This window comes from Epinephelus lanceolatus, chromosome 18 (assembly GCF_041903045.1).
Source record: "Epinephelus lanceolatus isolate andai-2023 chromosome 18, ASM4190304v1, whole genome shotgun sequence".
NCBI classification, from domain to species: Eukaryota; Metazoa; Chordata; class Actinopteri; order Perciformes; family Serranidae; genus Epinephelus; species Epinephelus lanceolatus.
Window position 1 is genome coordinate 13,480,958 of NC_135751.1, and position 14,154 is coordinate 13,495,111.

At 41.0% G+C, this 14,154-nt stretch overlaps 1 protein-coding gene across 1 annotated transcript in view; it reads right to left on the reverse strand.

Moving 5' to 3' along the window:
- Nucleotides 1-14,154, reverse strand: part of shank1 (SH3 and multiple ankyrin repeat domains 1) — a 99,165-nt gene that overhangs the window by 13,014 nt on the left and 71,997 nt on the right. Inside the window, exons 16-24 of the mRNA XM_033644369.2 lie at nucleotides 9,106-9,188; nucleotides 8,849-8,973; nucleotides 5,924-6,059; nucleotides 5,731-5,811; nucleotides 2,140-2,148; nucleotides 1,798-1,824; nucleotides 1,629-1,685; nucleotides 1,314-1,429; nucleotides 88-211 (exon numbers count right to left, since the gene is read on the reverse strand). Coding sequence (XP_033500260.2) covers nucleotides 88-211; nucleotides 1,314-1,429; nucleotides 1,629-1,685; nucleotides 1,798-1,824; nucleotides 2,140-2,148; nucleotides 5,731-5,811; nucleotides 5,924-6,059; nucleotides 8,849-8,973; nucleotides 9,106-9,188 — 758 coding nt within the window. The remainder of the gene's footprint in view (nucleotides 1-87; nucleotides 212-1,313; nucleotides 1,430-1,628; nucleotides 1,686-1,797; nucleotides 1,825-2,139; nucleotides 2,149-5,730; nucleotides 5,812-5,923; nucleotides 6,060-8,848; nucleotides 8,974-9,105; nucleotides 9,189-14,154) is intronic.

Consider the following 14,154-nt stretch of genomic DNA (forward strand, 5'->3'; position numbering starts at 1 on the left):
AGGTCAGCACAGTGTAGACCTCGACTGGTCCAGAGGACAGACAGACAGGCGAAAGGAGGGGCAGACAGAAAAAACAGACAGCCTCACCGATGGATTTCTGCCGCAGCATACCGTGCGGTGGGCCGTGACCTGAGGTGTACTGGCCACGGTCATAGCCGAGGCCCAAGCCTGACGACATCATCCCCATCCCAGACTGATCCCCGAAGTTTGTCTGAAATGCCAAAAAGGAGCATGTGAAAGAAAGGGGAGAGTAACATGAGAATCAATTGTACATGGACGGGCCCGAGAACTAAAATAATAAGCTAGAATTGGTATAAAGCTGCTGAGTTTGGTTTAAATTCTCAGTGGTTTTGTGACCCATTTGTATGACTGGTTAATTGTTAATGTAAAAATATCACTTAAAGGAATACTTCACCCACAAAATAACCCTTTGTATATCAATTAGTGATGCCTTCTCACATACCTCCACAGAAAACAACAAGCATATTGATTTACTGACTGACTGGGGACCATGTTTAACAAAAGCAGAACTATGTCAAAACATCTGTTTATAAACTCTTACACAACTTGTGCAGTATAACCCAAGTCCCATTTATCCAGTTGTATGAACTGAAAGTTAAAGTTATCAATGCTCTCTTCAAAGCCAGACTCCAATTTTATTGAAAATTACTTTACTGCACGAATTTTGTGAGAGTTTGTAAACAGTTAAAAATGGTCCCCAATCAATCAGTAAGTCAATATGTTTGCTGTTTTCACAAATTCAGTGTAACACAGCATCACTTATTGATACATAAATAGACATTTTGCCCATAAATGGACATTCTTTTAATGCAGGTTTAAATGAGTCAAGATAACTTGTTAATGTAGAAATGAGGGGAAATTTAAATAAAAAGCTTGCCCATAAACTGTATAGTAAATACGGACAAACATCTCAATTGCACCCTGGCGTATGGCTGCATTATAGGTCATAAATCCCATTATAAACCCCGCCCCCTCCATGTTGTTTTTTTTGTCATTCAAGTCAGTTCTTATGTTGATGTATGCTCAAGTGTTTTTTTTAATATATATTTGGTTTTAATTAGTTATTTGATGTTAGAAAATGGAGGCGTGGTGTCATGATTGACAGCTTTGTGTGCCAGTCAGTGTGCTTGTGATCAATGGCACTGCTTGCAAATGGTTGGACGGGTGTATGGGCAGGAACCCAATACCACGGAGATCAACACTGCGCAGGCTCTAGATCCAAAGCACAGCAGGTGCACACACACACACACACACACATATAAATATGGTGTAGTACGATTTAGGAGACACACCTCATTGCCATAGAAACTTCGTCCCCTGTCTCTTTTTGGCCCCTGTCCCCGTGTCCCCGGCGCCTCATTGGTGCTGATTGTCTGCTGAGCTGCTGCAAGAATTTCATCTAGTTTATCTGAGAGAAAAAAGACAGAGAAGGAAAGAAAGAGAGAGAGAGACAAAGAAAGAGAGGGACATACAGCAATGAAACAGAAAAATGGACAGCAACAGAAAGAAGGAAACAATGTGTGGAAAGGGACACACTTGATGAAGGTGGATGAGATAGAGAGGAAGAGATTCAGGAAACATCCACTGACAAACATGAGCTCCCTTACTCAAAGCCATCTGATAGACTGTCCTCTTCTTCTCTGTAACTTGTGAGGATTCGAATTCTAAAAGAAAAGAAACTCAGAATAAGCCCAATAAGCGACTGAGCTGTGAGTGCCAAGTCATTTTGGACAGACATAAATACAAAGCCTTAAGCGAGAGTGTACCAGAGCATACCTGATTTTTTTTTCCAAGGGGTAGCAGCTGGAAGGAGGACAAAAGGAGACTTAAGTTTTGGCAGGAGCGAAAGTGCGATAGCACTGTTACAGTGAATACTAATCATATTCCCCGGAGCCTGACAAACTGAGTCACCTCGCCAGTTTTTTTCGATCTTCGATGTAAAAGAACGTACATCACACCCACGCTTGGAGACAGCTGAAGCATGCACACTTATGTTACAGTAAATATGCTGCAAACACATACAGTATGCTTCTTGTTGTTACTCTCTAAAACACGAGAAAACACACACACACACACACACACACACAAATGTGGAATTAGTCTGAAGCAGACTCCCACCTCTCTCCACTGTGAAATGGTTAAGATCCGGCCAGCAGTGAAGAGGGGACAAAAGGGACAAAGAAAAGACAGAGTTAGTGGTTAAACCAGTGAACAGTAAAGGGACAAGTCTACAGGGGAGTAAAGAGGAGGAATTAAAGGTGACCCTTTAGTGTTTGCATCCATTGGTGTGAGTGAGCTCGTGTGTGTGGACTGAATAGGAATAGGGTTATCTGCCATACTTATGCTCAAGCCGTTATATTTCATAATGTGTAGTTTATTGAGCTTAATTAAACAGAAATTAAATTTTAATGTCCGATGGTTAAACCAAGCATGAAAGGGTTTTGAACTTGTCTTCATTTCATCTCTCACTTACAACTGCACTGCACAAATCCTTTCAAAAAATAAGCCACAGTTTTGTCGAAACACGTGTCCAAACATATTTAAACAACACTCGCGTGAAATTAGTGTCGGGAAAACAACAATTTGTGGACTTAAGTGCACCGCAGGATCATTTCCATTTTAATGTCCTTGTTATCTTGCAGCATGACTTCTAGGTGAACTGGGACATTGCACCAATCACAGAGGTGAGATAGTTTAATAGGCGTCACAGCTAAATGAATTCTAATGCATTAGAATAAGCATATGGTAGGGGCTGACATGGCTTCATCACACACTGTGCTCCTCTCACCTTGATCCAGAAGGAGGCAAAAGCAAAGAGGATCCAAGTTATTAGGTGTGTGACTGCAAATTAAGCACCTGCATCTCAAGAACAGTATGTTTATTGATAAATGCAGTTTATATTGCATCAAACTGACCCTTTTATTTAAAAGTATAGTCCGACCAATACTGATATTTTTGAGGCAGACATCGATACCGATATTGGGGATTATTTGGGAGAATTTGATTTAAGAATTGTGACCAAGATGCACACTAAGTGAGGAATGTTAATCAGCTTGTAAATGTTTCCTGGTGGATAAACTATGTAATGGTGGCACTGTTTCTGAATGACATAAAACCTTGTTTGGCATGTCAGTACTGCAATTTTTGGTTACTTATTGGCCAAAATACACATGATACAATACATCTCCAATAAGCTACCAGAGCCTGTCTGATTCAGCACTTGTACTGCGGTACTTTTACACCTGTATATCACTGTAGTTACTTTCAGTACCTTGGTATGATGAGGATGAGGCTAGTCTACACAGTTTTATAAAAAAGCAACATAGTTGTTGCTATTTTTTTCCTAAATAATGAACACATTTTCTCTAAAAACCCTGACTTCCTTTCACAGAGGATGTAGCGTTTTGCTTGATTTGCGGTGGAGGAAGAGCACCTTCATGTTTTTTGCTATGAAGCAGTCCAGCAGTCGAGATACAACATCGTATCATCAAATGTAGGTTTTATTTGTAGCACCTTTAAATGGACAGTTCACCCAAAAATACATGTTTTCCTCTTACCCGTAGGGCTGTTTATCAGTCTACATTGTTTTGGTGAGAGTTGCTGAGTGTTGGAGATACCAGTCGTAGAGATGTCTGCCTTGTCTCAATTATAACAGAACTAGATGGAACTCGGCTTGTGGTGCTTAAAGTACCAAAAAATACATTTGACAAACTCAACAGCAATGTCTCTTTCCAGAAATCATGACCTGGTGACTCAAAATAATCCACAGACCTTGTTGTGAGCAGTTTCATGGCAGAGCTATTTTCCTTTCTATTGAGCTACACGAGCCAACTGTGTCACTACTCAGGAGGAAGCGTGCATTCACTCGTGGATGAGAGGCTCATGCTCATGACAGCACAAGATGTAAACTTTAATGGCCCCTCCTTGGCTGAGCTATAACATTAGCTAGCACAGTGGTGCTAGCTGAGTTAGCAGTAGGTGCACACTTCCTCTGCATGGTGATGTGGTTGGCAGTTGTAATACAGGAGTGAGAAAATAGTTCCTACTTTTTGGTGCTACAAGCCACAGGCCAAGTGCCATTATAGTCAAGAGAAGGCAGAGATTGTTACGGCCGGTATCTCAAACTGCACTGCAGGTAAAAGGAAAAAAAAGGATTTTTGATTTTGGGGTGAACTCTCCCTTTAAGTTTGTTGGAGTGATACTCTATGTATTGAGATAATGAATACAGTATCACTGCATACAGAAAGTGCTAGTAGTAAGATAATAGTGTATATAGTGAGCACTGAATGGCAGTAGGGAGGTGGGTCAGGGGTTCAGGGATCTGGCACCTGTGTTTCAAACTGGGCGCTCATGCTTTGTGCTGGTCAGGTGAGGTCACACCACAGAGAGGAGGCAGGTGAGGGGAAGAGATGGGGGAGGAATAAAGCAAGGGGCTAACGTCTACATTCAGGATAAACTAAGTTAGATCCTGGCTTACAGCAGCAGGGCAGGACTCATTGTAGGTGCTGTTGTTTACCGGTTTGGGCAAGTTTAAACCGTCGTTTGTAAGATGAAGTACTGAATCCAGATATAAGACCAGCTGATGAAGCCCTGCAGATTCCCCTCCCCTCCAGCTCCATATGTCATCAGCCTTCATACATCATCAATTGCTCGCTGAGCATTCTCAGAACAGACAGCAGCTATAGCAACGGAAAACACCATAAATGTTTAGAAAATATAAGCCAATCACCAATAAAACAACATTCTGATCTGCAAATGGGGGTGTTGACCCTCACCATGCACTCTCCTCCCACTATTTTGCCTCAAATAGAGATGGCATAAGCATAGCCACACATAATGCTGTTACCATAGCAACAGACCTGGAACAAAGTTGCTTTTTTCTCAAAAAATTACTCATCTCAGTAATTTTATCCTGGGTGTGATTTCTTCCAAATGAATCAAAGATGTTTTCAACAAAAGATCTCGGCAAAAATAATAGTAATAAAAAGACATATTTTGCAACTTGCTCACTAATACATGAAGACCAGACACTTAGCCATGATGTTTGTGGCACCCGGAAAACTTCTCAGGTGACGCCCATTCCCCTGCAGTGTTACCTTGGCAACAAATACTTGCTGAGTGTCTCTGTGTGTGTGTGTGTGTGCTGAGCAGAGGGGCTGGTAGACTGCTCTGTGGGCGCTGGGGTTAAAGCTGTGGGCGGGCCAGGGAGCAGTAGGGGGTGCAGGGGGGTAAGAGGTAAAAGAGGCGGGCAGTGAGAGAGGGATCACAGGGTGGATGGCGACACTTCTCCGGGTGGGGTTACCTGTAGTGGGGGTGCTGGTAGTGACAGTGTGGAACCTCTGAAAGAACAGTGAAATGCATTGAGACCGTCATCCATGGCGGTAGCCAATCTTCTTTTTTCTTTCTCTCTCCATTCTGTCTGTACCTACACTATCTCCCTCTCTACTTTCTTACTGTCTAAATTTAGCCCTCCATCAACTCCCCTTCACACTTTCAGCATCTTTAGCAACCCCCAAACACTCTGGTTTCACACTGTTTCTATCATCCCTCATCATCTCAATCTATTTTTCCCAGTAACGTTTTTTTTTCGTGCTCTTCAGCTTTAAAACACTCTTCTTATTTCTCTACATCTCCTCGTCTGTCTGTTTCTTCATTCTTTGTAATCCTTCTCTTTTCAACCCCAAAAGTTTATCCAAGTCAACTTCTCACCCATCTCCTCCAGTTCTGAAGTCATGGATTTGGATCGTAGGGCGATAGCCGGAGTGCTCAGCCTCTTACTCTGCTGGGGGACTGGAGGGGAAAGAACAAACAAAGGCAGCAGTGGTCAGTCAAGCTGTTCGGTTCAGTTACCACCAGAATTCACCTTCAGTAGCACCCTAGGGTGCAGCAGATAGACTCTTACTTTTCTTCCTCGTACCCTCGTCCATGTCAGGGTTGCGAGTTACCATGACAACCTTAACCATGAGGCTGTTGCCACCTTGCCGGATCATGTTGACGACCTGCCGGTGACCAACCTTCACCACATTCTGACCATTGACCTGGGACACACACACAGACAGAAAGGGACGGAGAGTTTAATAACACAGCTTATTGTTATCTTTATCATCTTTTCTCAATTACATTTATGTTGTTTGGTGTCAAATATGTCAATAAAGGAGATGGAAGTGACAACTGATCGGCTGACAGTAAATATAGAGTGAAATGATTACTTGTAGTTCAGGGTTCTTGAACATTAGCGTCAACTAAACTTTATTTATAAAAACAAATGTTACAATATATAAATTAACAATGGATCTACAACTTACTGAATGTTTAAATCATATGTGTTTGACTAATCCCTCAGTCTTCTAAATCAGAGTTTGGTTTCTAAGTAGGCCTCAGTGTACCCAGGTCGAATACTGAATGCAAAAGGCACTGCACTGCATCCTTTTTCTATATGATTGTTTTGTTGTGTTTTTATATTTTTGTATTTATATGAAACAATGCATGCCTTGACACACAAGTTAAATTTTGGAAAATATTTTGATAATAAAGAAAAAAACATCTCAAAAACCTACAAATACCTTTCAATGCATTTGGTAGAGAGTGAGGCTTTGGGCCACAGAACAAAATATTTTGTTTTGGTACAGATCTGAATCCAGGAGTGAATCCAGAAAAATTAACATCCAGATGCAATTTATTCTTGAAACTAATTGGAAATCAGTCTGACGATGATAAACCACTGGGGGCAAAAGCAAATATTTCAGGGTGATCCAGTGTAGCCAGCAGATATCTGAGCCATGAGTTTCTCTTCTGTGCATTGCTCATTTCGGCTAATCTGAATAAACAGTCAGGTCCATAATTATTTGGACAATGATACAGTTGTCATCATTTTGGCTCTGTACACCACCACAATGGGTTTTAAATTAAACAATGAATACCTGCTTAAAGTGCAGACTCTCAGCTTTCATTTAAGGCTTTTTTCAAAAATGTAGTATGAACCGTGTAGGAATGACAAGCATTTCTTCACACGGTCCCCCAACTTTAAGGGCTCATAAGTATTTGGACAAACTAACATAATCATCAATTAAACAGTCAGTTTTAATACTTGGTTGCAAATCCTTTACAGTCAATGACTGCCTGACGTGTTGGACACATAGGCATCATCAGATGCTGGGTTTCTTCCCTGGTGATGCTCTGCCAGCCCTTTACTGCAGCCGTCTGCACTTCCTGCTTGTGTTTTGGGTGTTTTGCCCTCAGTTTTGGCTTCAGCAAGAGAAACGCATGCTCAATTGGATTCAGGTCAGATGATATGACTTGACCATTGCAGAACATTCCACTTCTTTGCCTTAAAAATGTCTTTGGTTGCTTTTGCAATATGCTTCAGGTCAATGTCCAACTGCACTGTGAAGCATCGTCCAATGAGTTTTGAAGCATTTGGTTGAATCTGAGCAGATAATGGTGCCCCAAACACTTCAGCTTTCATCCTGCTGCTCTTGTAAGCAAGACAAGACTTCACTAGAATAAATACAGAGGGTTTATCACAAGATGCAAACCATTGGTTAGCCTTAAAAATGGAAGGCCAGATTAGAGTTTGTCAAAAACCATCTAAAAAGCCTGTACAGTTGTGGAACAGCATACTATGGACAGATAAAACAACGATCAACTACCAGAATGATGGGAAGACAAGAGAAGGAAGAAGGGAAGGAACTGCTCATGATCCAAAGCACACCACCTCATCAGTGAAGCATGGTGGAGGTACTGTTATGTCATGGCCATGTATGGCTGCCAGTGGAACTGGTTCTCTTGTATTTATTGATGATGTGACTGCTTACAAGAGCAGCAGGATGAAAGCTGAAGTGTTTGGGGCTACATCATCTGCTCAGATTCAACTAAATGCTTCAAAACTCATTGGATGATGCTTCACAGTGCAGTTGGACAATGACCTGAAGCATATTGCAAAAGCAACCAAAGACATTTTTAAGGCAAAGAAGTGGAATGTTCTGCAATGGCCAAGTCATATCATCTGACCTGAATCCAATTGAGAATGCGTTTCTCTTGCTGAAGCCAAAACTGAGGGCAAAACACCCAAAACACAAGCAGGAAGTGCAGACGGCTGTAGTAAAGGGCTGGCAGAGCATCACCAGGGAAGAAGCCCAGCATCTGGTGATGCCTATGTGTCCAACACGTCAGGCAGTCATTGACTGTAAAGGATTTGCAACCAAGTATTAAAACTGACTGTTTAATTGATGATTATGTTAGTTTGTCCAAATACTTATGAGCCCTTAAGGTCGGGGGACTGTGTGAAGAAATGCTTGTCATTCCTACACGGTTCATACTACATTTTTGAAAAAAGCCTTAAATGAAAGCTGAGAGTCTGCACTTTAAGCAGGTATTCATTGTTTAATTTAAAACCCATTGTGGTGGTGTACAGAGCCAAAATGATGACAACTGTATCATTGTCCAAATAATTATGGACCTGACTGTATATATGCATATGAATGCATATAAATACAGAAAAAGCAATGCAAAGCTAAAACGCTGCACAGTAGCCGATGGGTTCAGAGACTGCATTCCAGCCAAGGCGTTCTGCATCTTCACATGGACTGTTCTATACTACTTGGACTTCAAACGGAAACCAGAATGCTTCCGATATTAACATCTTGTCCTGTTGCCTACCGATTCTGCATGCATATGCAGATATCTGTTTATGGAGATTAGATGCCGATCAACATTTGTGGACTGTACATCTTTGCTTTATTTTCCGTATAGGTTCAGAAGCCTGTACATAAAATCTGTCAGTGCTTTCACTTCCAACCCATGATGCAGTGGTAACTCATGGCAGCACCTCTATCAGGAAATCCCCCATCCTGAGACCGGCTCTCCAGGCGACGCCCCCCTCGTCCACTGACTCCAGGTACTGCAAGGCAGGGAAGGCCGGGGTGGGGGTGAACTCCTCGATAGGAGTCTGAGCTGGAGACACCATGAAATTATGAGAATGCATTAGCATTGTATGTGATGACAGTATATGACTTGAACTATCATATCTACATCAATAAGTGTGGTTTCAAGGCAGGATGTTTATGTTTATTTCACATTTCTTACCTTTGGCTCCTCTCAGCACAAAGCCGAAACCCTCGCTGTCTTTTTTCTGCAGAAGCACTGTCTTCTCCTTTATTATATAGTCACTAGCAGATAGGAGACAGAGAATGCACAACAAGAGAGAGTTAGAAAAAACACAAGATCGAAATGAAAGACAGAAGACAAGGAGGACATGTACTGCACATCCTTGCACACCTGCATTCAACTGCTACCTTAATCAATAAAGATGATGAGAAAAGTCAAGTTTTAAAATCCATAAATCAAAATATGTTTCCTGCTGATGCTACTTTTCCCTTCCCCAGCTACACCACTGATCTCCACTGCTGTCTGCTTCCTACTTCCTGTATCCCTCTCTGATGACATCACCACCAGTACTAAGCACAAACTCATCTCAACAGCACTGGATTAAAACTGGATCCCCTGTGTGTACATGTGGTTATTTACATATACATGTGGTTATTTACATATACGTGCATATACTTACTCATATACGTTTATCCTTTATTACATTCATATTCAGGGTTTTTTTGTCAATGACTTATCTTCAAATGACAATACATTGTGAACTCCTGTTCATATTACTGCTCCTAATATTTCCCCTTTACCTTCTGTTATTTATACATTGTTAAAATATTTGACAATAAAGTTTATAAAAGGGTACTGTAATGACATACTATTTGTCTATTAAACTCCAAAATAGGTGATTATCATCCAACTCTAATACAATGAAGATGATAGAGTTAATTTCATTTACATTTTTAGTGTAGAACTCATCTTTACAACAATAGATTAAGGTTGTGGTGACAATTGGAAGCCTGATTTCACAGATATTCTATGTACCATTTAATATGTTACTGTTTAATAGTAATCTATTATTTTTTATCAGAAATAGTAGCAGTCATATTAATAGCAGTAGCAGTAATGTAAAGTGTCCCATCTTTGTTGAAGTGAAAACTGTTGTTGTCTGAAATAAAAACTATAAATACTTCAGAGTGGTCAAATGTAAAAACTGAATATTGATTTTAAAAATACTGCAATTCCAATTTAAAACCACTGCTATCAGTCTTTAAAATTCTACATCAGTCAAACTCCAACCAACACCAACTGTGATTTATGCCACATTCCCAACAGTACAGTGGTGACTTAAACAGTGTTTTGCTATGCTTCACTTTGCTGTATGTTTTTGACAGTGAGCCCAGAGCTTGTTTCTAGCAGAACCTCACTGAAGAAGAGATGCTATATACAGTATGATGGCGCTGCTTGTTGCCTAAGCAACAGCTAGATTTGGACGCAGGGAAACTTGGTTGGGTAGGTCCACACCAGAGCCAAGCCATGTGCTGGTACGCGAGTAGTCAGTGACAGCAGAGAACAGGCACTGTATGCTCACACATGGAGTCTGTACAGTGTAGTAGACTTTCTGGGCAATATGCAACTGCTGGTTAAATGTTACTAAAAATATTTAATCGATAATTGTACTCAAGCACAATTTTAGGGTACTAGAGTATTTCCATGTTATGCCATCTCTTTGCTCAGCTGAATTTAAGATGGAAATAATTGCAGCTATAGTTGTAATTCACTGCTGGGATTAAGATTTTATGTTAAAAAGATTATAAAATACAATGTATTGTTTAGGATTAAACCCGTGGTTCCAAACAAATTTGGCTTGGGACCACTTTCACAAAGAAGTGTCTGGTTAAGGCCTCTTATCATGTTTCAGATGTCTGTGTGTTGATACCAAAGGGACATTCACCTCTAAACTTCTTGGATGCTTTTAGTTAAATAACCATCCAAAGTTTATATAGGTAAATGTATCCAACAATCAAAAAAAAAAAAGATTAGATAAAAGTCAAATGCAAATTTGTGTAGTAAAACTTTCCATTGATTTTATCCCTCAGATGTATCTTGTAGCCCCTTGAAGGAAACTAACCACTAGGTTTAACTATCTAACTGTATATAAAGTGGTTAAAACTCTCAACCAGCTACAACTTTAAAATAATATTTATGCAAAAATGGTTATGGCTGCTTAAAGCGCTTTTACCGACCTCACATTCACCCATTCATGCACTAGTGGCTGAGGCTACCACACAGGGTGCTACCTGCTACTCAGTTAAATCAGTTTAATACTCTCACACTGATGGCTGCCTACGCACTCACAATGTAGGGTTCAATATCTTGCCCAAGGACACTCTGACATGCAGACTGGAGTAGTCAGGGCTCAAACCGCCAATCTTCTGATTAGTGGATGACCTGCTCTAACTCCTGATTCACAGCCTGCCCAAGCCTGGTTCAGTAATAACAATCCAATAATGTCACATAATAAGATATTGGTTGCAGGAGCCATTTTCCTGCAGAATGAGTGTTTTTACTTTTGATTATTTATTTCATTTGCTGATTTGCTAATAATGCTTTTAACTTATATAGGGTGGTATAGGGTGCCATCCCCCTGAACCAAGCAGGCTGAAAGATCATGTATGCCTACCTGTATTTTACTGTTTATCTATCTATCTATCTATCTATCCTACAGATGTTCAGAGCATATCTATGATTCAGGATTGCCTGCACACAGCTCTCAACATGGAGGTGCAGCCATGCACCTTTAGCTGCTAGCCGTCACCTCAGCATACCAGACTTTGAATACAGGACTTGCAATGGAATATTTTTACACTGTACCTCTTCCATCAGTGTATGCAACTCTACAAGATAAGTAAGGCAGAAAAGATTGAATTACAGTATTTCAATTCACACATTTTGACTGGCTTATGCTACATTTAAAAACAAACATAAAAGCTACCATTAAATGCTTGAGAAGGTGTTCAAAAATATTTTGTTGTGTTTTCTGTGCCCACGACAAGAGACTTTTCTTATCCTAATAGCATGAGAGATGAGACACGTCACACACGGTTGGTTTAAGTTCAATTTAGACCAGTTTGGTGTAAGAAACAGCACCCCCTCTCAGGGCCGCTGACCTCTAATGGACTCCTGTCTTGTTATGAATGGAAAGAACCTCTAAACAACCGTTCAGTCAGTCAGTGAGTCAGAAGGGTATATATACCGTGTCAGCTGTAACATACTGTAACCACACGCTGATAATCCCATCGTGCACCAAAATAGTCCCAGCCCACTCCATCTGTTCATCCCTCTCTTTCTCTCTTCACTGGCTTTTTTCCTCTTTACATTTTTCTATCCTGATGGCCCCGCCTACTCCGTACCACTCATCACACCGGCTGCCTTCACTTGTTCTTCAAACTTGTACTCATTTTTCTCTAATCACATTTCCCCCTCATGATCTTTTTCACTCAGTCTATTGAGTGTATGATGCTCTCCACAGGCTGTGAGAGCCTCTCTGTCTCTGCCAAGGCTCGGCCTCTTTGTTATTCTTGTCCTCTTCTGTCCATCTCTGTTGCCCAGCCCAGACCTCAAACGCTCTGAGGAACCAAGTGAATACATGAGCAGAGACTGTACGTACAAACACATTCACACAAATTTCAAGGCATGACTGCAGTGCAAGTACATGGGAATTAGGTACAAAGTGCTGTAAACACACACGTCGCATTCTCCCTGCAGCTGTTAGTCTGCCCTGTCTCTGCAGGCAACACAAGCAACAAGTTGCTCAATGAAAGTTCAGCATGTGTGCAGGCAGTGAACATAGCAGCTCAGAAAACCTAACTTTAATATCACTGTACATGTAATGGATTACTACTCCAATATGAAGTTATGAAGTTTCCTAGTTTTAAACAACCTTTATTTGAGGTGTAGCCTGATTAAATGCCTTAAACAAAACACCTGAAGAACTACTACATCCATCTCTGGGGTAAATGATAAACTCTGAAGTCGTCATCCTGACTGTTTTTGTTTTGTTTTGTTTTGTTTTGTTTTTTCATTTCAAGTGCCTGGTCAGCAATATGAACTCATCAGAACAACAAACCACTATGAGAGGTGATACCAAAGCAGCAGAAAATGCAGAGTGCCTGATGAAAAATTTGAGGACCCCTGCATAGATGCAACCAGAGCCTTTTCCACAGCCAACAATCAGCGAGAACAAAGTGACACTTGCAAAGCCAAGTCATTCGCGATATGAACAAATTAATTTTGGCAACCACAGGTGCCTGTGTTATGAATATTGGTCTTTGTAAGATGTGTCAGATCATATCTGTCATGTTTATGCTGTACTACATATCCATATTCACTCACAGTGTCTGTCTGTGCCTGTGTGTCCACATACAAAGCAATATTCCCTGGATTCCCATCCAACCAGCGCCAGCAACTAACTCAGGCTTTGCTGTCTCCAAGGATGTCATCACCTTTATGTGACGTGAGCTGTGTCCCAGTTCAGTGGCTGGATCTTCTGAAGTCCACATAATTTCTGGATTGAATGCCCATCGAATCAAGCGAAGACATGCAGCCTTCATTTGCCTGTGTGCATCCTCAGAAGCCCCCATTGTCGCTAAATCGGCTGTGCACTGGTCAGCTGTCTAACTGAGTGTGAAGGCAATCTTTTTAACTTATAAAGTCAGGAAATATTATATGACCGGATCATATTTGGCATGTGTTGCATTCAGATAGTCATCAGAGTGTATTACATATACAGTATTACATGCTCAAACAAAAACAAAAGGAAGATGCCATTAGTAGCAGGGTATTCGTAGCCAACAACTCTATTGACACCTGCAATAAAGTAGCCAATGTGGCTATTCACACCTGGGTGAATATAGCATCATGGTAGATGCTGTTAGCACCCAAGCATTCATAGCAACGATGCTATTTACACCAGGCATGGAATAGTTGCTATCTAAACCAGGGCTAAATTCCTGGGTGTCCTAGCAACATCGAAATATAGCTTTATACAGCCCAAAACTGAAAGTAATAAGTCAGCTAAGTCTTACAACAATAAGCCAATGCTGACACACACACAGGGCTTAAACCCCAGTCTCCTGTGTGAAAGTCCTGTGCTTGCCCTAATCATCCACCACATTCTACTCCTTCCATGGACTGTGTCACTCTCTATTCTATGTCACTGACTTTCTGGCAGGACATTTGTGAGTTTTTTCTCAT